The 25311-nt window shown below is 38.6% G+C and overlaps 1 protein-coding gene across 5 annotated transcripts in view; it reads right to left on the reverse strand.

Annotated features, from left to right (window-relative positions):
- SYTL5 (synaptotagmin like 5) overlaps positions 1–25311 on the reverse strand; it is a 93822-nt gene that overhangs the window by 11525 nt on the left and 56986 nt on the right. For 2 of the 5 annotated variants that reach the window (XM_074534551.1, XM_074534552.1), the window contains exons 7-17: positions 23279–23408; positions 21476–21605; positions 19144–19250; positions 15164–15268; positions 11058–11123; positions 9872–10050; positions 8523–8625; positions 6187–6348; positions 2959–3067; positions 1535–1670; positions 437–645 (exon numbers count right to left, since the gene is read on the reverse strand). In XM_074534551.1, the coding sequence (XP_074390652.1) occupies positions 437–645; positions 1535–1670; positions 2959–3067; positions 6187–6348; positions 8523–8625; positions 9872–10050; positions 11058–11123; positions 15164–15268; positions 19144–19250; positions 21476–21605; positions 23279–23408 (1436 nt within the window). The remainder of the gene's footprint in view (positions 1–436; positions 646–1534; positions 1671–2958; positions 3068–6186; positions 6349–8522; positions 8626–9871; positions 10051–11057; positions 11124–15163; positions 15269–19143; positions 19251–21475; positions 21606–23278; positions 23409–25311) is intronic. The other 3 variants (XM_014265209.3, XM_014265212.3, XM_014265213.3) reach the window with 3 other exon arrangements.

Below are 25311 nucleotides of genomic sequence, written 5' to 3' on the forward strand. Positions count from 1 at the left end.
TTGAACACCTTCAGGCACATGGGCAGAGGCTCAGAAACCTCCCCACACTGCACCACTAACAACTTTTCCCAGCACAGGGGGAATGGGTTCACACCTCTTCCAGCTCACACCATGGCCAGCAGAAGGGCTGCACAGAAGTAGCTGACTCCCTCTCACTGGATGCTGAGGAATGCTTCCCTAGGTATCCACAGTTCTTTTACACTGTGCAGAAATACAATTGGGCACAAAATTTTTCTGTCTCATTCAGTGGAGGAAAGAACTAAATCATCTACAGATTATCTACATGTTGCCTTTTCTCCATTTTCAAATTGCACAACTTCCTGTGTATTTTCAAAACACTCAGTGACATTTCTGTCCTTCATATACATGAACCAGGTGGGTTAAGGAATGAGGGGAGCAGAATAAGAAAAGCAACCTGAATTAGATGGGACCTTACCATTTCCAGTGCTCAAACGGACACCTCCCAAAAAAATATTACTGGAAAGAGACTCCTTGTCCCACACAGTCAGCTCCAGGCAGGCATTCCTGATGTCCCCTGAATTCAAACCACTGAAGGCAAAGGTGTGGTTCCACTGGGGGTTCACACTCCTTTTTACTATGGGAGTTTTGTGTTTTGTAGCTTTGCTGTCATCTGGGAGCAGGTACCTGGGAGATAAAGGAAAATGAATATGGAAATGGATTTTCACATTGTGTTCATAATATATAACAGTCATGTAGAGGCTCAAATGGGATCAGGACCCCATCTCCCCACTGGTATTATGTTAAGCATCTACCTCAAGTGCTTATTTTGCATTTGTGCTCCTTTGTTCTCATACCTACAGTGAGAAATTACCACAAGCAGAAATTGGAATTCAGTCTCCTTGCCCCAAGACTCAACTACAAACTTTTTATTTCAGTGAGGCTAAATATAGACAGTCATAAAAACATTGGCTAGAAGGGACCTCTCTGGAGTCATCATGTCCAGTGTCTGTCTCAAAGTGCAACAAGAGATTGTCCAAAAAGGAATTAAAATTATTTTTTCTACTTGAAATGTATGCACTGAGTGATAGTTTTAAGCACAGCAGAAGATCAAGATAAATTCTAAGCTCCTCCTCTAAGCTCCTAAGGGAATTAAAGACAGGATGTTTCCTGTGGACTCTGTTTAGTAACAACACTCAACCCATTAGTATAAATTGGAACATATCTAGAAATCAGCAAGCCTGAAAACTAGCATTCAGAGCAAAACATGGCAAAGAAAATTGTTTTATGATATCTATTACTTCTTAAATGTAACATTTATAATGCATATCCTACATTTATGAGAAATCCATTATAATGAGAGATACAGGATTTAGTTAATTTTTTTCAAACACAAGCATTCTATGTAGTTTGGATTTTGAGTGTCCAACACAAAATGCTGAATATCTAAAAAAACTCACATATGTTGTCATACTATATAAATTTTTTGTGTACCCACATGCTTACAGGCATGTGATACAAATCTTAAATTACATCCAGTGCAGTCATTAAAAAAGGAGAGGAAAACCCCACAAACCCTTTAACAAAAGTGTCAGATGTGCCTCCTGATTTCACTGCTGTTAAATTCTTTGCTTCTTTGATGAGGACTTCTAATATGCCTCCAGATGGCAGATGAGAATCTCCTTTCTTTCCTTTTTTGAAACCTCTCTTTCCTAAGCATGGAACAAAGTTGCAAAATTACAATCAGAAATTATATTGTAGTATATATAATATACTCACAGACTCCAGGCTGAGGCCCTGACTCTGTTCTAAAAGATATAATAAATATAATAAAATAAATGTAATAAAATAAATAGAATAGCATAGAATAGAATAGAATAGAATAGAATAGAATAGAATAGAATAGAATACATATCAGTATATATTGTAGGAATGATTTAAAACTGTGAATTTTCTTGGCTACATTTTTAAAAGTAATCATCAGGAGTGATGTTAAAATGTACTAATTTTAAAAAATGCAGGCTGTGTCTGGACTGAGCTGATAACAATGAGCTTCTAAGGGAGCAAACCTTGAGAAAACCTTACTACAAGTTGAGGGAGGGAATATCATCTGTCAAAAAGAAAAAAAAAAAAGAAGAAAGGAAAAGAAAGGAATCTAATCCATCAAATGCAAATGCTAACAAGCAATACTCTCACTGAGACAGTGATATTCCTGCATCTGGTACATCCATGTGCACTCAGGTGCTACCCAGTGATTGCTCTCACTTCAAAGGATTGCTGTTCCTCATGCTAACACAATGCAAAGAGAGAGTAACTCTCCTCCCTTGTTCATTGCTGATGAAAATAATGGCTCACCCTGAAGAACTCAAATAAGATTTTACAGGAGTAAATTGCAGCAGTAATACAGTACGACTGAGCAGAGGAAAAGCAGTAAGAAAAAAGGGTGAAAATGAGGAGGTGGAGTCAGGTGAATTAAGCATGAAGAACTAAGTGAGGTCTCTTACTTAAGCATTGTATATAACTAGCTGAAAAAAGAACTCTCAGGCTACAATGCAGACAATTTATTTCTCTGTGGCTGCCCTTGATCATGTTACCTAATGTCTGGATTTTTTTTTTTTTTTAATTAAGTCAGAGCAATGCATCAACCACTGACTGCATATTCCTCTTCCACTCTCTCTTCTTAAGCTCAGTGTAAGAGAAAAGGATGAAGCAAAAGAAACACACACATGGTTCAGAATTTCCATATATAACTATTGAAGCCAGGTTGGGTAAGTCCTTGAGCAACCTGGTCTAGTGGAAGGTTCCTGCTCATGGCAGGGGACTTGGGACTAGATGGTTTTTCAGGTCCATTCCAACACTTAACATTCTGTGATTCTATGAATGAGCATATGAAGTATAATTTCAATCTTCACCAGTACCATTACTTCACCCTATGTGAAGATTTTTGATACATCATCATCACATGATTTTTAAAATCCTCATTATTAATAGTTGTTTTACCTTGAAACTGCCCCAGAGGAAGCATTAGGTTTCTGTCTGGGGGAATATAACGTAAAACCACTGTCAGTTCTCCTTTGTATTGAAGCCCAAAATCTGTCACAGCCTCCACCTGAAGAGGAAAGAACCAAAATAACCAGAAATCCAGCCAAGGTTAATCATTCAACTTTTTCTTTTGATTTTAATTCTATTGAAATATAGCAATAAATCTATAGAGTGCTTTAAACACTTCTTAAACACATCCAGATGTAACAGCCCACTTTCAGATAATAAGACATTCAAATTGGAGGCAATCACATTTTAGAAAACTTTTTAAGCTAGGGAATGCAAGCTCTCAGAAAAATAAACCCATCTGGCATTAGACACTGTTCAGTGAACACACAGAGGAGACAGTAATCTAGCATGAATAAGTGAAAAAAACAACAGCAAATAAACTCCTGAAACTTATTTCTGAGTGTATAAACTATAACTGATTTAATCTGATATTCCGCCTTTATTTGCACCAGTCAGGATTTAAAATCTAATTAGTTTCATGGATTTTAGAGAAGTCCCTCCTGAGTCAGTCTTTGACTGGATGTGTAGGGAACAAAGGGGAGGGAGAGCAGAGTGCAGCTTTGAAACACAAAAACTTCTTACAAACTCATATTCCCAGTGTCCTCTTTGTTTTCTACACAGCTATTATTTCTGCATTTCTACATATTTTTTATAAATGTTTAAATCTTACCCAGAAGAATGCAATTAGTGCCCTTCAGTCCATCTTTTAAAAAATAATATCACTGGCAGGGTACTGAATTTCCATTCACTTTGCCAGAAGTTGGAAACTACATTTTGAAAACTCTGGGTGCAACACAGAGAGCTCAGACTTCCCTGGTGGAGCTGGGACCCCTCTCAGCAGCCTGGTGCAGTGAGAGCTGTCCCTGCCCATGGCAGGGGATGGGAACAGGGTGATCTTTGAGACTCCTTCAAACCCAAACCATTCTGTGCTTCTGTGATGTAATTTCTGTACATGCTTCAGTGCTTAGGTTTGGGAAAAATGAACAAATCTTCCTGATTTCTTCAGAGGGATGAAGGACATGGATAAAGGGAAAGGTACCGCAGAAGCCTTTAAGGAGTTGTTTATGGAGGAATGTCTGACCTGTGAATGTCTGACCTTCTGTGAGATGCTTTCAGCTTGTTTCCTGACACCTCACAAAGGTCAAAATTCTATTTCCCAGAGAAAACAAGTGAAAATCTCCACCAGGAATTCATAAGGTGTGCACAGAGGGTCAGCATTGCCTTCACCTCACAGACTCCAGGCTGAGGCACTGACCATTCACTGGGCTCAGTCTGCACCCAAGGATGGGACAGAGAACAAAGCAATTTTAGCTACAGCAACAGGGCCCTTTTGTGACTTTGAAGCATTTTTACAGCAGCACAGGCACTGCTGTGTTGCTCTACACACTGAGAAAAACAGTCTTGTCTGACCCCAGTGTCCAATACCAGCTGCTACAACAAAGCACTAAAGAAAACCTGCAGTAAATGGCTGTGGAATAATTTCCACATCTACATTTTGCCAGTCAGGCAGCTCACTTTTGGCCTAAACTAAGTGACTTTAAGATCAAGTTTCCCATAAAGGCATCAAAGGTTTTTTTTATTTAGTTCTGCTTGTGGACAAGCAATTGTGTTAAGTCCTAATGCCAGAAAAAAAATTTGTCAGCCTCTCCTCCAAATCCACATGACTCTATACTCTGTTCTCGCTTTAGCCGCAGAACTATTTTCTCTCCTTTTTCTGACTTAATCACACTCCTCTGGAAAACAGATCTTTCAATGCTCATAGAAGAAACACATCTTCAAGTCTCCAACCTTTTCACTGAAGCAGCTAAATGATTCATGATAAAACAAACAAAGCACTGTAATGAATCCCAGAAAATGTTTGGTTGCCATTCCTCCATTCCTGTCTCTATCAGGTGTCCATATAGGAGAATAGTGTGTATTGTTTGCATGGATATTAGCCAGTGCTTATTTTAGTAGTAGTAATTGATATATATTTTTTTTAATATCATCCTTGCTGATCAAAAACTTTAGCAGTGTTCTAAGTTTAGAAACAATGTTGGTACCAACTTAGGAGGCAGACAAGACCAATTCTGTGTTTGCTTTCTTTGACAGTAAAAGAAGCAATTTAAAAATCCTTTTAATGGTATTGGAAATAATCAGACACCACCTTCCAGCTGGACTGGCTGAAATGCTTAGTGCCTCATTACTCATTTTGCTGAGCAGGAGAGCCTCATGACTATTTTGGTTATTTTTCCATTAAGATTAAAAGAAATTACCTAGAAATTAATTACAGAGCAAACAGATCCATCTCCTACCTGATAGAAAGCCAAAAATTAAACACTCTCTCCTGAAACCCAAAAGATAATATGATTTCCTTAAGTGTAATGAACATAGAAAACCCAAATCATGTGGTCCACTGTGACAATATTAGCTGCACACCTTATATTTTTTTTGAAATTAGAAAGATGCACTTTCTTAAATGTCACTCTAAACCCCTGGAATTCCTGGGGATTCTGGCTGCTGCAGGAGCAAGTAAGAGAGAAGCCTTTAATCCTCTGGTTTACAGCAGCTCTTTGAATCTCTTCCAAAAACAAAAAAAAAGAACACCATTGCCAAAGCAGGGGAGCTCTGGGCACAGGAGTCACCCTGCCCTCCCCTGAGTACAGGGCTTGCTCTGCTCCACAGACCTCTCAATCTGCTGGCTCAGAAGCTTTTCCTTGTGCCTCTCTGTTGAAGGTGAATTAAAGAGATTAAGAAGTTGTTTTGTCACATCTGAAAGGTGTAAAGCACTTCAAACTGAAAAAAATAAAGCTTGTTTCTTTAATAAACTCTTAAGGGTTGGGTAAGGGGAATGGTAGGTAAGTTATTTGCTTTATGTGCTATTTTAAAAGATTAATGTATTTACTAAGTAATTTTTAATTGGAATTTATTACAGGATGAACTTATGTTTTCTTTAAAAGCTTTTTCTGCTTATTGTTTTTAAGTAGCCAATCATATGTGAAAATTTAGTGAAGACTTTAAAACCAGTAAGCTGGTTTTAAATTAACGTAATTTACTGAATTAAGAATAAGTAAATTTTGTATTGTCATATCAGACACTTATAAAGTCCTGCTTTATAAAAAAGTTCCAAAGGAAAAAAATAACTAACTCTTGCTAAACTTGCTTCACAGCACTTTCACCAGTCCTGGAAACCCTTACCTTGGGCTGGAGCACAAACCACTCATCACCCTGATTTTCAAAGTTCCAGGAATCAAATGGAATTTCCACTTCCCCAAGGAAGCTGTTGCGTCCAAATCTGTCATAGTGCCAGACAGAAACCTGCAGGGTCCTGGTTTCCAGCTGTGAGTGACTGATGACATACTACCAACAGAAAAAGAGAAAAAGAAACTCTCAGAATAAGCAGAAATAACATTTTCCACAAAGTCTTTTATGGCTCTAGCTCAGTTGCACCAAGCCCAGAGCAGTTAACAAATGGTGCATGAAAGAGAGATTTGTTTTCCTTGCAAGCAAGATTGATCTAGCCAGAAAGTTCAAAATATTAATGTGAAATCTTTGCTGTATACATCCAGAGATAATTTGTGTTACTATCACTATGGTGGCTTTGGTTTTGGTATTATTTACTGAGTATTTATGACTATAAAGTAAATAATGATGCTTAAAAATATGTTCCTACAAGTTAATTCCCTACAAGTTTATATAAAAGAAGCAGATCAACATCTAGGTTGATAAAAAGAAGAAGTCCCACTGGTTCTTTCATCCCTAAACAGAGTCTGGTTAACACTGCTTTCCATAAAGCAACCTCTCATTTCCATTTTTTTCTTTGTAGCTTACAAAAAATTGTTCTCAAAACACATCCAGCAGCATCCTCAAGGCATGCACTGAGCCTGTCAGTAACCATTGTTGGGTTTGAAAGCTATTGAAAAACTCATGTCTAGCTATTAATATACCAAAGTTATTAAAAAACACATCTAGATATTAGTATATCAAAGCTATTAAAAAGCTAGCATTGTAGTCTTGCAAAGACACAGAAAATTATAAACATCTGGAATTCTGGCTCTGCGCACTCTACTTTTAGCAAAAAGCCCCTTATTTCCTTGACATTCACTCTTCTCCTAGTGTTAGCTGAATAAACTAATGTCTTATTTTTGCATCAGGAGCAATATTTGGACATGGACAAATACTGTCCAAAAGCTGAACCAGTCAGGTCAGTTGGCAAATTATGTACAGATCTATCTACAGTGCCTAACCCTAGATGCCAACTGTTCCACTGTGAGAAACCTCATATTCTGCAACAAGGGAGTAAAAGTCAAAGAGGGAAGGTACAAGACAGATTTAATTATTTTTATTTTCTTTTTTTTTTTTTAACATGATTTTCCGTTGGGATGAACAACCCTTCCTTATCTTCACACATTTTGTTATAATCCGTATTTCTGACAAACTTTTATTTTCTCTCTTCACCCTGAAATTATGTTTAATGCTATATTACTTGATAAATAAAATCTAATTCTCTATTTTTTCCCAGTTCAGGCAAGCCTTAATTTTCCTCTATATCATTTAAAAATGAGGCTATAAAAAGTCTCTCCCTTGGCAAGCAGTATGGCCAGAGTGTGTGTGCCTGCGAAATGGTTTTGTAGCCAGGCCAAGCCAAGAACACCAGCCAGGGAACATCTATTTGCCTCTATTATAGGAAACATTTAAAATATAACTGAAATTAAAAAAAAAATAATCAGGAGAAACTAAAAGGAGTTTCTGGTTCCATGGTAGCCTGCTGGATAACTCTTTCAGTGGGTAGGAAAGGGAATCATCAGGAGTTTTGAGGTCAAGATGCCAGGGAGGCAGTGAAGGGGAAACACCTCCACATTCCCACCTGCACCACAGAGCCAGGGAGGTGAATGAGCAGCTTGGAAGGAGCTCAGAAGATTTCAGCCTCTCTGGTGGGGGTGGGTAAAGGGGCAAGGAAGGAGAGAGATGTGGGTATTGTGTCCTCAAGCACATCAAGCCCATTGCAACACAAAATTAACTTCATCACAGGTTTTTAAGAAGATAAATAGTGAATCACATGCTAACATTTTTTTAATCAAAGTTAGTTCTGCTTCAGGAATAAGTTTAACTAAGAATAAGTTAAACCTTCCAGAAGAATTCAGATCTTACTGCAAAATGTTGTTTTCTCTTCTAAATCCGTTAGACAGGAAGTTCTAATCCAGCTTTGTTTCAGCATCAGACATATAAAATCTTTAAGGTGTTTTTAACAACTCTAGGCTCAGGCTAGATGGGGACATCAACAGTTTTGAAAGAGATCTATGGAAATTAAGGAATTTTTAACCATAAAGGAGAGAACCAAACAAAACTTTCTTAATGCTGAAAGCCAGAAATTGCAAATTATAGTTTTGGTAGATGCTTTTGCTTAAATACCTTCCCTTTTGAGGCATTTCTTCCAAGTTCTAATCCCTGTACTGGAACATGTATAGAAAATACCTGTGAGCACAAGTGAAACATTCATCAGAGCCTGAGAGAGAGAAAGAGACTCTTCTCACCTTCAGTATCTCATTAAATTGTGGGTTGGTGCTGTTACTTTTAATTTTGGTCTTGCGCTTACTCTGGCGGGACTTGTCAGGCAGGAGGTAGACTTTGACATAGCTGCAGAGCAAGGAGCAGAGAGTTAGCCAGGAGTATAAAATGACCAGTTTAAGCAAAGGCCTGACATTGTTGCATCTGCAACACATATAAGGAAATTAATTTTTGCAGTGTGAAGAATGTAAACACATTACAGAGGATATGCAAAAGGTGGAGAGGTATGGCCCTTACCTCCAAAGGTTAAGTTAGATAAGACCAGAATAACAAAAGGCAGAGCTAAATTAATTTATTTATTCTCAGAAATGCAACAAGCTTTCCTAACAATTTCCTTTTGCCATATATGATTACCAACTGGTCATATATGATTACCAACATATGACAAAATATATACTAAACCACAAGATAATTAAAAACTTTGTAATTGATGTGCCACAGATATATAATCTCATTATTAGAGATACTAAAATTGTTACTTTCTCATGAGGGAGTTTACATATTATACTGAAAACTATGATGAGAAACTTAGAAAACAGCTGGGGCTGTTTAGCCAGGAGAAAAGGAGACCCAGGGGTGACCTCATCACTCTCTAAACTCCCTGCAAGGTGCCTGTGCTCAGGTGGGGTTGGTCTCTTTCTCCAGGCAGCACTGACAGAATCAGAGGGCACAGCCTCAAGCTGTGCCAAGGGAAATGTAGGTTGGATATCAGGAAAAAGTTTTTTACAGAAGGAGTGATAAAGATCTGGAATGGTTTGCCCAGGAAGGCAATGGAATCACCATCCCTGGACGTGTTTAAAAAATTCTGAATGTGGCACTCAGTGCCAGGGTTTAGTTGAGGTGTTGGGGCTGGGTTGGACTTGATGGGCTTGAAGGTCTCTTCCAACCCAGTGATTCTGTGAATTCTTTGAAAACATGGCACTTGCAAAGTGAGTATATGGGCCCATGAAAGCAAAGTTATTTCCATTAATCCTTGCCTTCAGAACATCACTCCTCTCATATACTTCAGTTTTGATTATGGAAGTAAAAGAAATTTGATGCTGCTTGCTTATTCCTTCATATTTTTTCCCTTTTACTATCAAACAGGTTGGCAATTTAAATAATCTTACTATTCCCCAGAACAGGTACGTGTTGCCTTGAGAAGCACACAGGAAATACCCTTCCCACAGTGAACCCAAACCCAACCATCACTAAAATGCTGCTTGTACCAACTGGATCCAGTGAATTCCCAGGCTTGAGTCTCAAGCCCTGGTTCCAGCCAGGGTGGGATGTGCAGGGGACCCCAGCAGAGCTAAAGGAAACTCTCAGTGCTTACGGGTCTGTCCTTTGCTTCCTCTCATCTGCAATGGCCAGGTTCCTGCAGCTCCTCACCAGGATGTTGAGGGCCCCTGTTTTGTAGATGTAGCTGATATTGAGGAGGATTTCCCCACTGACCTTCACGTTGCCATAGTCACCAGTCTCACTGTAAACACTCACCATGCTATTGATGCTGGTCTGGAAGGGAACAGAAAAAGGGCTCAGAGCCTGAAACACTCTACTCTTCCCCAGAATCTGCTCTTTTAATTTTAATTTTATTTTCTTTTTCTTTTTATTTTTTTTCCATAAAGCTACAGCCTTGTAATACTGTCACACTTTTTAGGACTTGCTATGGAAACAGATATATATCATAGAACAGAATTGGCATGATTTGATGTGAAAGGAGTAAGAACTGTAGTTAATAGTTGTTTAAATGTCTGGGTGGATGTTTTTCCATGGAAGACTTAAACTTATTTATAAACATGACTGAATTTAAATTACCACCTCTTAATTAATATATGGACTGAAGAGCAGACAGGCTATATAAATTGTAAGCTCATATAAGTTCCAAGCAGAAAAAAGCAATAAATTGAAAAGTCACTTTTCTGGCTCAGCTGTTCACCTCATTTTTACTGAGTCTCATAAGACAACTGCTGACAGAGCCCTTAGAAAAACTTACAGAGATGCTTCCCATAATGGAAATAGTATAAAACCATATTTATTTAAAGTGGCACCTGTCTCTCATTAACAATTCTAAAAGAAGGAGCAAAATTCAACCCCCACCTAATTTCTGCATATTTTGTAAAGTCAAAAAAATGTCAATTACACCACTTTTCTTTTTGCTATGGCATAATGTGTCATCCCTCAATCCCTCTTCCTTCACACTCATAAAATGTAGTTAACTGCTATGAGGATTCCCTCTTCCAAAAGTTTACATTTAGGAAAGAACTGAATATTTTTTAAAGAAAACTGGAAAAATATGCACACTGCCAGAACCAAAAGTATTTGAAAAATCTGGAATGCCTTTCCTTTTGAGTCATTGAATAAAATTGCTCCAAAACATATATAACCACCTAAATTCTGACACCCAGGAACCTTGCAAGACAGCCAGGTACAGTGTTCAACAAAAAGGGAGAAAGGAGAGAAAAATCTTTAAAGGAGAAACCTTAAAAGTAAGCTAGAGCAGAGGATTCAGGAGAACTCACAGTGTCACCATCTGCTTCAGGAACATTTAAATATGTCCATTTTCTGTCAGAACCTTCTGGGGAGTTCTTTAAGGAAGGCAGTGCAAAAGATCAAGAGAAAAGAGCATTAGATTGATGTAGTAAGAAAGAGTAAGTGCAGTGAGACATCTTTATCTACATAGAAAGGTAAAGGAAGTTTGTATTGCAAAGCCATAGTGAGAAAGATAGAAAAAGGTATCACTAAATGAGAGAATTCAATATTGAAGGATGCATGGTTGAAAGTAATTACATAGAAATGTAATTACTGTATCATCTCTGTATCAAAATAAAAAAGTTATGTTTTAGAACAGTAGCTCAGCAGGTTTGGATTCATAATGGAGTACACTGGATTTGTTCTCATTTACATGTGCATGTTACTCCTCCTGAAGCCAGTCAAAATCTAAGAATTCCTGTATTTGCAGCACCAGTGCTTTTGCAAGAAAGGGCTGTTTCTCTGTGGAGTTCATAAGAACAAATGACAATTGCACGAAGATGTTAAAAAATGTCACTTTGGGGATGATGTTAAAAAATGGGGAAAAAAAAGGTGATTCATTATTGGGGGAGACTTTTTCCCTCCTCTGCTTGGCAGAGCAGGATCTCACCAGCCGTGTCTTGATCCATCTCCTCCCTGCCAGCTGCAGGGAAGGGCACAGTCCAGGGAAAGGAAAGTCCAGCCACACAGAAGGAATTGGTTTGTGACAAAATCCAGCTCTCCAAGCACCCTGCCCAAGGCCCCTGCAGCACAGGAGGCTCAAGGGATAAACAGTTCAGTGTGGTAAACAACAACAGACAGGAAAAAGCACTATTTACATAAGCAATTATTACCCATACATTTGATTTTATTACCCATGTAGGAAACATAAACAGCAAAAAAGGTGGGTTTGATGTACTTATGGTGGCTGGCTTTATCCTTAATTAAGAAAAAAATAAATAAAGAAAAATGCTTGTCCTTTTAATACTTTTTATAATTGTCTGAAATTCCATTAACTGGACTGGTTAAAATTACTGGAGAATAATCAACACATACCAACCAATGTGACATATTCCCTCCAATTTTTAACATGCCTTGAGCTAAATTCCAGCCTTTACCATTTATACATTTCCACCTCTAAAATACATAAAAATATCCTTTTACATTGTTAGAGATTTAACCACTCCAGTGTGTTCTAAAAATGCCTAAATTATCCCTGCAACAATTTGTATGCCCACTTCAGAAAAAAACCCAAGGTTATACCAATACAAGGAGGTGGATGAGCTGTTTTCTACTCCAAACACTTCTCTCTTTAATCCAAATACTTTTTTTCCTCAATCTTTATGCAAGCAGGCAGTAAGGGATAAATGGCTGGGTAAAAAAAAGCCATGATAGAAGGTCTGAAACAAATAGATGGCACCTGACCCTTGAATTCATGCAAACACAATTTCTGAATTGCTTGCCAAACATGAAGAAAATTATTCAAATTTAGTAAAACTTGATAAACTTCACTTTTTGCCCCCCACTCCCAGACTCTGTTCTGTAGAATTTACACTGGACATTGCATACAATAAATGTAAAATCCCTAAGAAAAATATTCATATTCCTTTTTAGTAAGTAGCAAACAACATATGAAAGACACAGAATCTCATTTTGATACCTCACTAAGAATTATATTTGTTTTTCATCATATCTTATTCCTGCAGCAAAGCACTGGAACATTTTAGTCTCACTGATGTGGTGGGTCTTGACAGTACCACATAAATATGTGGAGGATGAAGGATGAAGAAAAAACGAAATTTTTAAATTTTTAAAACAGTTCATGCAATAGCATTGGGAAAACACAAAATAGAAGACTAACAATGAGATACAGTTTCTCTTCAATGCCACTTTCCATTTCCAATTTTCCTCATTCATGTTGCAGGTAGATTTCAAGAGTATTTTATCCTTTGTGATATTTCTTTCTTTTCCTAAATTATTCATTGTAAGACTAGCCATATTTATTTGAAATTCAAGAAAGAAAAGAAACAAAAAGTGAAAAAAAAAGGAAAGGGAAAGGGAAAAGGAAGGAGAGGAGAGGAGAGGAGAGGAGAGGAGAGGAGAGGAGAGGAGAGGAGAGGAGAGGAGAGGAGAGGAGAGGAGAGGAGAGGAGAGGAGAGGAGAGGAGAGGAGAGGAGAGGAGAGGAGAGGAGAGGAGAGGAGAGGAGAGGAGAGGAGAGGAGAGGAGAGGAGAGGAGAGGAGAGGAGAGGAGAGGAGAGGAGAGGAGAGGAGAGGAGAGGAGAGGGAAAGGAAAAGGAAAGGAAAAGGGAAAGGAAAAGGGAAAGGGAACGGAAAGGGAAAGGGAAACCATAGAGTTATGAGTCTACCGTTCATTAATAAGATTATTTCAATGTGACTTCATAATTAACAGTCATTTGACAGATAGCACAGGATAAAAAATATACTGGTCAAGAAGGCTCAGAGGCTTAAGACAATCAAAGTGAAGGTAAAAATATGATGGGGAAATGTTAGTAACACATTTAAGGGGAATAAAGAAATGAACCTGTAAAAATGCCCTTCTATTGCAGGGAGAAGCAGCTGGCCATTCACAACTTTGCCATTAACATTGCATGCAGTGACATTAAAAAACATGTCATGGTGAATAAGGAGAAACAGAAGCATTGAGATGTGAGATTATCTCAAACCTACAGCCCTGGAAAGGCTGCACTTTGCTTAAGAGAAAGGTCAGAGGGAAATCTACAGCAAAGGACAAAACCCAGCACAAGGACAGAATGCTGCCTGAAGCACAGAAGGAAGCATCTCTAAATGCAGTTCCTTAATTAGAGAAAACACTTAAGCCCCTGCAACAATCCTATCAATATTCAGAGGAAATGAAAATCATTCTGTCTATAAAATCCCTGGGACCAGCAAGCACAGGGGGCTGTGAGTCACTGCCGGCCTGGGCTAAGTGGGTGCAATTAGCCCAAAGTGCACAGGCTACAGGTGCTCAGATGTGCTGTGTCTGCCTCTCTGAACAGCAAAAATCAGAGGGAAAAATGGTCTGACACAGCCAGATCTAAGACATCAAAATGGTCTGTGAGCTTAAGTTCAGCCATCTCCATTTATTTGGGATCAAGAGCTTCACTGGGGATTCCCTTGGCCCTGCTTGCACAGAGACTGATGGGGGTGCACTCTAGAAAGGACAGTTCTTTGGTTATTGTCAAAAACAATAATTTTCTCATCTCTTTTAGTATTCACACTCATCTTTCTTCATCCTCTTCAGCACTCACACACTCTATATAGAGTTCGTGGCAACTTTGTGCAGTCCAGAGCTATTCTTAGACACATAAAGCCATAAATAAGAGTGGCCAGAGAGGATTCTCTGAAGACATTATCAGTTGCCCACAGATCCCAAAAATGAGGTACACAGCAGATAGCAATAAACTAGACATGTCAAAGGCTGCTTTCATTATCTATTTTCTTTCTCAGTGATTAACAGACTGTGTAATGAACAGCAGAACCTTCTTATACCAATTTTGTTGCTACTATCAGGTGCAGCTACCCCTTTATTGTCACCAACAAAATCCCAAGCTCCTCTCCCCTGCAGTAAAGGGAAATATGCTCCAGATGTGGGTGGTATAGGAATCATGCCATGAAGAATGAGAGAAACTGAGCTGGGGGAAGGACAATGATACCATGGAAGTAGGATGTGTGCAAACACAGACAAATGTTTGTGTCCCAAGAACCTAAAAGATCAGAGAGCATTTTGAGAAGGAAACCCCTCCTCCCCAGCCTTGTCTCTGTTTCAGTTTAATTAGGATCAAGTGCTGCTCTGCAAAGCTGAGCAGTCACACACTGCAAACACCTTTGGCTTGCTGTCTCCACATGTAAGCTTGAAAATAGCCCCAGCATATGAAGAAATCTGCTAATGAGTATACAAAATAGTTTTCTCTTTCCATGCCCTGCAGAGAACAGCATTTTATCTTTGAGCAGCATTAATAATATAATAGAAAGTCTATCTGAATGTTAAAAATTGTTTCTCAAATGTAGAATGAAAGATGAATATAAGTGATATGAAATAAATTCCTTTCTGGAGGAAATATGGTCTTTTGTGGAAGGACAATGCATGTATTCTACCCAAGATCTTACTGTTGATAATCCACTTGTCATATGTTCATGCTTTCTTGGATAACAAGAAGCCACTATGTCATCAATATCTTCTTCAGTTTCATCCAGATAGCCCTAAATGACAAACAGGCATTTTAGTTGTTGTGCTCTGCACTGTGTTTGGTCAGCCTCTGTCACTTAATTTTGGTTCACAAGTTTTCCACTTGAGGAAGATGGAGCTGGATGCACTCAAATTCTGTTCTGTAAAGGAATTTTGGTTCGCATTTTCCACATCTTTGCACAGACAGAGCATAAGGGGAAGAGACAGCTGTGGTTTCAGGATTCAGTTGTTAAAGAACTGAAAATCTTCACACATACACTTCATGTCTTATATAAAGCCAGTTGATAAGCATTTAAAAAAGTAATTAAATTTCTGTATTGTATTAATAATTAAAAGGTGGAAAATCAGTAATTGCACAGCTTCATATAGGTGCTTGAGTTTTAATAAGCAAGACTGAAGCTTAGCATCTTTAACCTATATACAGAAAAAAAAAATCATCATTTAAACACAGCAATGAAGTAAAATATAAACCAAATCTTTAGATGTGATCGATGGTCCTAATGGGACTCTTAACTTTTACTTAAAATAACTGGAAAAAATACCAGCAGATAATTATAATCCTGTTAGGCATAGCTTGGAAATCTTAGTGTTTCCCTACGCCTTATGGTAGGCATATTTTGAAAGACTTTGTTTTTAATTTTAATGGAAGTCAGATTTTCAAGTTCCTTATATCTGCTTTGCAGCTATAAAAGCCTCACCTTTTGACCCACCTCATTCTCTATTGCTTAGCTGCCCTCACTCTTTGAAGCTAACCAGAGAAATACTGGATTCAAATTCAGGAGTCTCAAAGACTTCTGTGCTAATCAGCAAAAACAGAGCAGCCAGAAATGCTGCTGGAGAGTTGAATTCACAGTTTACATTAAAAAATTTGCCGCACATTTGCCATACTTTACATAAACCTGGCTGTTACTTCTCTTCTCCTTTGCTCCAGTCACTGAACTGGATATGAAAGCACCTAAAAGTGATTTTCTATTACTGCTTTCCAATTGTTACTGCATATGTAATACTGAGCAGAGGGAAATCAGAACAAGCTATCACCAAAATTTATGTACTGAAGAAAACACTTAGTTTCATGTTCCTACCATGAGCTTGCTCTGCTGGTCTCTTTTCTTTCTAATCTTTTGAAGGCACTGTTAGTACCCCACAGAAGGGGAAAAAAACCGGAAATAATAGATACCTTAAAGTAAATGAAAGGAAAAACCCTTGGAGACCTAGGCACAACAGCAAACTATTTCAGGGAGACAGACAGCTGAATCATTCAAAAGTAAAATCTCCCAGAAACCTGAAATAAACAAACAAAAAAACCCAACAAACCGCTCCACCTGTAATTGCTATTCTCCTCATTAAGATCAGATTCCAGGTGAGGTAGTCTAGTTTTAAATTTGGAACAAGAATATAATTTTCTTACTTGCCTATGGAGCAAGAAGAAGAAATTCTACACATGAAAAACTCTTTCCTTTACATTGTTGTATGCATACCAGTGAACTCGAAAATAAACAATGCTACATTTTTACTGCTAAATAATTAAACAGAGGCAGGAAAAAAGTAAGGCAACATTTTCAGATTGGGCTGTTTCAGTCTAGACACTCAAATTCTAACATTGCTCCACAGTGTCCTAACAAGTGCTGAATACCAATTTCTGCCTGCAAACAGAAATCTGAAACTTAAAAAGAACAATTTAATATTTAACTTACGCTCTTAATTTATTTTGCACCAAAACGATTTCATTTCTCAGGAGTTGTTACAGAATTGCAACTATGTAATTGGTTGCTGTTATTAGCTTAATAAAGTTGGAGCTTGTAGGATATTAATCAGATGGTGTCCAGTGGGGGCTATAAATGCACATCATCCAATTACTCCTAAAAAAGCAGCTGAGCATGCAATGAAAACTACTTGGTCAGGAATTCAACACACACCTCTCCAGAAACGTGCTCACATTTGAACACAGCACTGGATTTAGCTGGTTCCCCATGCTCCTTGATAAATCTGTAGCACACCATGTGGGTTTTGGGGCTTGCCCCTTTCCATTATCAAAAGCAATATTAAATAGAGAAGCAAAATATCCATTCAATTTTCCAGCTGATTTCTCTGTATGGGTAATGGTTTCCCTAATAAAGGTGCGAGCAAAGGAGCTAAAAGCTTTTCCCATCCTTCCAGCTGATAAATTCCAGCAATCTGCATGTCCTATTGACATGTGGCATCTCCCATAGCACTGCTGTCAGCTCCCATCACCCAGGAACAGGAGACTGAAGGACCTCAGCTGGAAGAGAAGGAGGTGTAACTCTAGTTTTCTCAGGCTGCAGGAGCTGTTGCTACCATCATACACCTTTCTTCTTTTCTCTTACATCAAATAAGCTAAATTCCAGCAGGAATACAGCTTTTATCTCAAATCACTGCTTCTATAATGAATATGAAGACTTTGAAGGACTCCTGTGAGACAAACTACCCTAAGTTTATGTGGTAACACAAAAGCTGATGAATGCAATCAATTCATTTCATAAAGCAGAGAAAGTGAGAATATGGGTAAAAGCAGAGATCTCTGAGTCCTGGTATGAATGAATTTTAAAGGGGAATTAGCACCAGACTCCAGAGCAGCTAAATCAAGGTTATGCTACAAGAGAGGTGTCCTGTGCTAGCCAAGAAGCTACAGAGTTGCAGAGATGCAATCTGAATTTCATTCGGAGTCAGCAAGAAAGAAATAAAAAACAAAATCTCTGATTAAGAAGAGAACATTTAAATAGGGAAGGAAAGCCTCTCTGGATTTGTCATCTCTGGCAGCTGCCTCAGAGAAATATCTAATTTGTAGCAGTCAATTAGAGCACAGAACAGATAGAAAGAATATGAAGTTTGCATTTTTGTATTTTGTGCTTTTCTTCTGCATTATTTCCAGCTTCTTAATAAAGAACACATCATTTTTTTATTACAACTTTAAAATTAACCACTTATTTTTTGAAGTTTTTTTTCCACCAACCCCTGATGCACAGGAAGGTCTTTTGTTAATTCCTCAAAGACTAACCCAAAGCAATGCTGCAGGCACATTCTCTGGCTGCTACTAATCCAAGAAAAGATGGAAATCCCAACACATGATTTTCCACCAAGACTCAAATTTCAACACCACAGGACGGGGAGATATCTGCCATGGCCAATCTTCTGGAAAGAGCAAATGGAAGGGTGGGGCTATGACAACAGGCAAAATGCATCAGCTACCAACACACATTAGGGAACTATAGAATAAACTGTGATTAGATGAAGAATTATTTAAATAACTTCCCCCCCCATGCATAATTAATAAGCTTGGATGTTCTTTTATAGCATTGATGCACATCTGCAGATTGCCTGTCTTGGATATGTGCACAAGAGGAAGTTGTGAATCACTTCAGGAAAAGCAGTCCATAGAATACACAAAAAAAAGGCATGGAGATGTATGGAAGAGTCAACAGGAAGATAAGGCAAGCAACATTGCCAGAAGAGAAAGTTGGGTCTTCCTGCTAAAAATAAAGAAAAATGGAAAACCAAACCAGATAGAGATTAAAGCCTTTAAACTATGAACTTTCTCAGCATCAAAATTAAAACTTATGCAAATATGAATTAACAGAATTTTGGAGCATGGGCAATTTAGTGCCTGGAATTTATTTTCAGGCTAGGTTTCTTTCATCTGTGAACTCAAACACCCAGCAAATTAACAACAAATTGGAACCATGACTGTTCATTGAAATCACTTTACAGCAAACATACTCAGAGGATGACACTATTAAAAAACTCATTAAATATCCCTGAAAGCATGTCCTGCCTTACCCACATTTTATATAGATACACACACAGTCTTGATTTCATTGCTCCAAACAAAGAGAATTTCCACCAGATGAAAATTTCCATATTTATAACTCACCAGTTCCTGATCTAAGGCACTAGGTACAGATTTGCTTCTTATGCTCAGGGTATCCTCATTTTCTTCAGAGAAAGATTCACTCAAATCTATCTCAGATCTGCTACGGTCTGGGAAAAGAAAATACTTAAATGTTGGCTATAGTATGTACAGAAATATTCCATTTCATCTTCCATACAAGTATTGTCCTAACCCTAATAATTTTTTAACAAAAAAATTAAAACAATATTTTAATTATCTGTCAAATCTATGTCAACTGAACATCACTATGATAAATGGAAAAAGAAATATGCTTTCTGATGCTGCTCAGCCTTTTGGGCAATAATTTTACCCCTGTACTATTTATGTATCTAATCTGAATGTCTTCTGTGGATGATACCATGGATCATCAAGATTTTGACTTTGGTAGGCCTGCTAGCCTGGAATGCTCAGGTACTCCCAGTATATCCCAGTTGCCTGGAATGTTGCAAAACTCACTGTCCAAGTGTTCACAGTGATTGCCACATCTGCCACCACCACCACTAAAAACTCCACAGCATGTGCATCACAATCAAGTACCTGGGGATACAAAGGGATGTAGAAAGTATTTCTGTCATTAGTGGTGTTCATGGTGTAGAAATTAGGAGGAAAATAATAGTTTTAACAGCTCCAGCAGTTTCTCTCAGTCCTACAGGCCTCTCATCCACTCTATAGCATAAGACATAGAAAATCTTTCTCTAAGGCCTCTTAGTCCTTCCCATATAAGTCTTTTGTGTGACTGTTTCAATATATTTAGAAAGAGAAGAGGGGGAAGAGAGTAATTTTAGATCCTGAAGGTAGGAATCTGAAAGGTTTTTAGCTGTTCATCTTCTAGCAGCTCTACAGCTGATGTGGCAGGAAAAGTCACTGTCCTGAGCTTAATGTCCTTTGAGTTTTGCCAAATGCAGAGTCTGAGGCCTGTGTCCAAGTTTCTGTAGTTATGCTCAGCATCCATCTGCTTTGGTAACATGAGGTCAGTTCTTATCTACCAGGAAAGATTCTATTTTGTAAGGTAGCAGGAACAGGAGAATTTTTGCTTCCTAAATAAGTAGCCATCTGTAACATCTCTGCCTGGAGTTGCACTGAACAATACTCTCAGGGAAACTCTGACACTTTCAAGCTGAAATGTCTGAGGTAAAGAGCATTGCCTCCTTGGATTAGCTCAGTGGGATGCACCTCTGGGTTTCTGCTTTGGGCTAAATCCAGCTACAACAGAGTGAGTCCTGCTGTGTTTCAGAGAGAAGCCTGCTCACCCAAACCCACCCCATCAGCCCTGCAGGAAGCTGACTGAGAGCCTGGGGGAAGCAAAAAACTGCAGGGTGCTCTTGCCTCCCATTTCAGAGAGGAAAAAAAGGATTTCCAGCCGCTACTGCAAAGTGGCTGTGACAGCATCTTCCTGCGCGAGCCCTTTCTATTGACCAGCCTCCAATGAAATGAGGTAAATTACAGATGGATTGACTTGTTCAGAGCATCACATATAAAAATGAATAGACAAGAAGCCTGTGAGGGGCTAGTTCTCTGACCACACATTGTTTCCCAAATTTGCTTCTGGGCAAAGTGGCTGTGAAATGTAATGGCAGCATGTCACAGACATCTTTTATGAAAAATCCTTTCCTTAGGATTTTTCTCCTGAGAAGATGAGGCCTCAGGAACAAAATGTAAACAATATTTGTCTGCTTCTGTGGAATGCAACAGGTGCATCTGTGATTGGTCTCATAGAGTTGTTTCTAATTAATGGCCAATCACAGTGAGCTGACTCGGACTCTGTCTGAGACACAAGTTTTTGTTATTATTTCCTTCTTTTTCTATTCTTAGCTATCTTTCTGATGAAATCCTTTCTTCTATTGTTTTAATATAGTTTTAATATAATATGTATCATGAAATAATAAATCAAGCCTTCTGAAACATGGAGTCAGATTCTCATCTCTTCCCTCATCCTCAGACCCCTGTGAACACTGTCACAGCAGCAGCAGAGTAATGTTATATACAGGTAATATTTCATACAGGGGGACACACAGAGAATGATTGAACAACATGCAGTTGTGAATGAAATCTTGTAACAACTCTAAGAGAATGTGATCTACCTAACAGAGATGTTGTACCAATGTTTCTGGGATAAGGATTCCTTTTTTTAATGTAAAACTCGTGAAGGGGTATGAACTTGATTAGTAACAGGGAAGGGTTTTCAGAATGAACAAGTTTATGAACCTAACATTTGGTCTTTCAACATGTTTCAAGAACAAAAGGAGTCACAAGAATGGGTATAATCCTGTGATAATAAAGGCTGCCAGAAAGAAGAAAAAGACTTAATACTTGCCTGATGACAAAGATATCCTAGAAACTGCAATGGAAGGTGTTCCAGATGGTTTCCTGCAGTGCTTCTTTACTAAATCTTCAGGTACACTTTCACTTGCTGGAATGATCATGTCATTTTCCAAGCCTGTGTCCTGTCCAAGAGGAAAAATGCAAATCTAAGTTTATTCACTATTAGTTTATAAAAGCATAATTTCTATCAGATTCCAGAACCCCAAAGCTCCTTTAACATCCAGTCTATTACTGAATATATTTAGATTTCAGTCTAATCTGCTTTGCTTAGCACTGATGATGCATAAAATTAGCACAAAGATGGAATTCTAGCTTACATTCTGAGTTTGCAGCTGAAAAATCAGTGTAAAGTATCAGGGAAAAGCAACACTTAAATCTATAGGAAGGAAAGGAAAGACAAAGGAAAGGCAAAGGGAAAGGCAAAGGGAAAGGCAAAGGGAAAGGGAAAGAAAGGAAAAAGGAAAGGAAGAAAGAAACTTATGTGTTTTGTACTAGCACAATGATTTCAGCCAGGGCAAAACCAAATACACTTGAACTAATTAAATTATGCCAGTATAACCCCTTAAATAAAGGCAATATCCTTGATATCATCGTGACCTCTTGCTTACCTGTAAAAGAAAAGCCAACAACATAACTCCATCTAAATTAAACGGATTTTTCAAACAAACCTAATGTACTTGAAAACAAATCAGTCTATATGCCTACAAGAACATAAATAAAACAACTATTCATTTATTTACAGCTCCCAAAACTGCTCTTCATAAACACTAACTTACTTTTTTATTAGACAACATATTAGAACAAGTATCTGGAAGTTAGAAAGAAAATTGATGTGTTCAACAGTGCTCTGATCTAAGCTAACTTTAATGGTAAATACCCCACAAGAGGCCTAACAGCCCATGAGAGGAATTGTTCTGATAACGTTTATGACACATTTTGTGTTGTTGAATAATTTATGCAGAGCCCAGTGTCCAAATCCAGAAAAAACTAAAATGAGTTTGGCCTGATTTTCTGCACGGGCTGGACTTGCCAAATTCCCCTTAGCAGTCAGTGGGAGTATGCTAGATTGTGCATGCTTGGAAGTCATCCTTATTTTACAGCACTTACTCAAGGCTCCAAAGTGCCAAAAATGCTTATTCCATCCCTTGTGACTCCCAGTTCAGAATCTGTAATTCATCATCCAAAGCAATTTTTAGGCAAAAGAGAAATGCCTGCTAACCCAAAAACCACATCACTGATAAGAGCACGAGGAGCTCTGCTCTGGCAGGGACCTCCACATTAGAACTAAGGCAGAAATCAGACTTTCTCTGTCAGGCTCATCCTTATCAATGCAGGGTTGACCCTCAACCAGAGGAATAATCTACAATGATTTCAGAAGGCTGAACAATTGCTTTATTAAGCTATACCATATTATTTTACATACTATACTATACTAAAACTATACTACTAATATATTAAAGAAAAACCCACGATCCTTTCAGGCAGTCATGACACAGCTTTGACCTAATTGGTCAATCAGGCCAAACAACCATCAGCAGAGTCCAATCAACAAATCCTGTTGGTAAACAATCTCCATAAGACATTCCACACATGCCAAATAGCAGGCACATAGAGATAAGAATTGTTTTCTCTCCTCTCTCTGAGCTTTCTCACTGCCTTCCCCAGGAAAAATCCTGGGAGAGAGAATTATGTCTCTCTCTATTCAAAGAGTATGTGAATAGCACATATTGTTACTTTCCTGCAAACCAGCCTCCCAGGGCAGATCCAGCCCTGTGCCCCTGTTTGGTGCCCTTACCCCGCTGCAATCCGCTGTCATGCTGCGCTTGGGAGAGCGTGCCAGGGAAGCCTTGGCAGTGCTGCCTCTGCCCCTTGCCTGTCCTGCAGCAGCCCCTGCACTGTTGCTGCCCAGGGAGAGCGTGCTGCCTCTGCAGAGAAGACATAGGAGGGAAGGGTTATTGCTCTGAGCAAAGCCAGGCAGCTCATTGAGCAAACCACGGCAAGGAAAGCACTGTGCTAACTTTGCAAGAGCAGCAGAGCCCTGGTGGGCTGGGGGATCACCTGGAAAGGAAAAAAATACAGGCAAAGATGAATTACAATTGCTTTGCACATGCAAGTCATACGAGTATTGTCAGTGCTTCTAGCAGAACTGCGGATGCCTTAATGGGCAGCTCCTGTCCAGGCTGCAGGAGCTGTTTGTCCCTGTTCAATCCATACTACATTCACATCCAGCAGGACAAGAGACAACTCATGCAACTTTCCTACCAGGCTGTTCCACTGGTGTCCAGGGAAATGACAGTAACATGACATCTCTGGATGCTTTACAGCCAATTTAATGCCAGCACTATCTCCAGAAACTCTAAAATCCTTGCCCATCCATCCATCCATCTTTCCATCCATCCATCCACCTTTCCTTCCATCTACCTTTCCATCCATCCACCTTTCCATCCATCCATCCATCCATCCATCCATCCATCCATCCATCCATCCATCCATCCATCCATCTCCAGAAAAACGCCTACTTATTCACTGTCCTATTTCTATGTAGTTTTTTTGGTGATGTGGTTTTTTGGTGTTCAGTTGTAACTGTAGACCCAAACCAGCTGACTCTTTCAACCAATGCAGAAATTTAGGAAGGCAGAACAGGTCTTCTTGGAGGTTGCACATTAGTAAAATGTGAAAGAGTTAGTATTAATAAAAGTAATTAGTAAATTAGTATTTTAGCATAAAAGTATTAGTAAATTAGTAAAAGAGACAAAAAAATCATTTGTGACCAGCACACCAAACTCCAGTTTCTGTCTAACATCACAACAGGTGAAAATTTTTCCATGGAACATTTTCTGTTAGAAAGTACTGGTAAACCCATGTGAACACTGAGGATTAGAAAGGGTGATCTGTTGCACTTTTTAAGGCTTTTTAAACAACAAAAATTATTTAAAAATTATTTTAAAATAGCAGACTGATATTAAGGACACATTTAAAAATGTGTCCTTAATATCAGTCTGCTATTAGAGAGAGATTGGGCACATTTCATATATTAAGTACAAAACAGAAAAATGGTGTTGTGAATATGCCAGGTTTGGTAGACAAGACCTGAGTGCAGTGGGGTGAAGTGCCTGTGTAAACAAGCCTTAAATTCCCACACTATTTCTCCTATGAGTATCCTGACCTGATGCAGCCTTCCAGTTCATTCAGCAACAAAAACATTTACAGCATTTAGCAGTAAACATTTTTGCTGGAATAGAAATAAACCAGAAGAGGTGAATTCATGGTCTAGGTTTCCCTGTTCCCAGCTCAATACATCTTCTCTTAAACAGAAACATTTAAAAAAGAAGAAGAATTCTCTCTTGGTTTTTCTGCTGGTAGGTGAAATACTTCCAATTTCGACAATATTACTCTGGGCTTTGGCAAAGGACACCAATATCACTAGGTGAGAATGCGATGGCAAGTGGTGAAGTTGTTGTGATAATGACTCAATACCCCTTAATTTAACAAGTCTTGCACTCTGGCTCTGAGAAACAGCTAGAAAATGATTATTTATGTGAAAGTGAAGCAAGGCAATCAAAGATAAAAGCTGTCTTTATAGACTACTTCACTCCTAAATATGTACAGAGGGTTTATCAGGTGCTGAATTCCACCACACAAACAAAATTATTTTGTTTCATTTATGGTTAACTGCATGATGACTTTCTTGTAGTTTGCCACTCAAAAAGAGCTGCACAGACCTCTTACAAGCATCTCTTTGTCCTTATCCTGGCAAATTCAGAGAAAGCTACTAATCCTGCATAACCTCTGTATTAAGCCGCACAGACACCAGATCCCTGAGGTTTT

Source organism: Zonotrichia albicollis, chromosome 2, assembly GCF_047830755.1.
Source record: "Zonotrichia albicollis isolate bZonAlb1 chromosome 2, bZonAlb1.hap1, whole genome shotgun sequence".
Taxonomy (NCBI): Eukaryota; Metazoa; Chordata; class Aves; order Passeriformes; family Passerellidae; genus Zonotrichia; species Zonotrichia albicollis.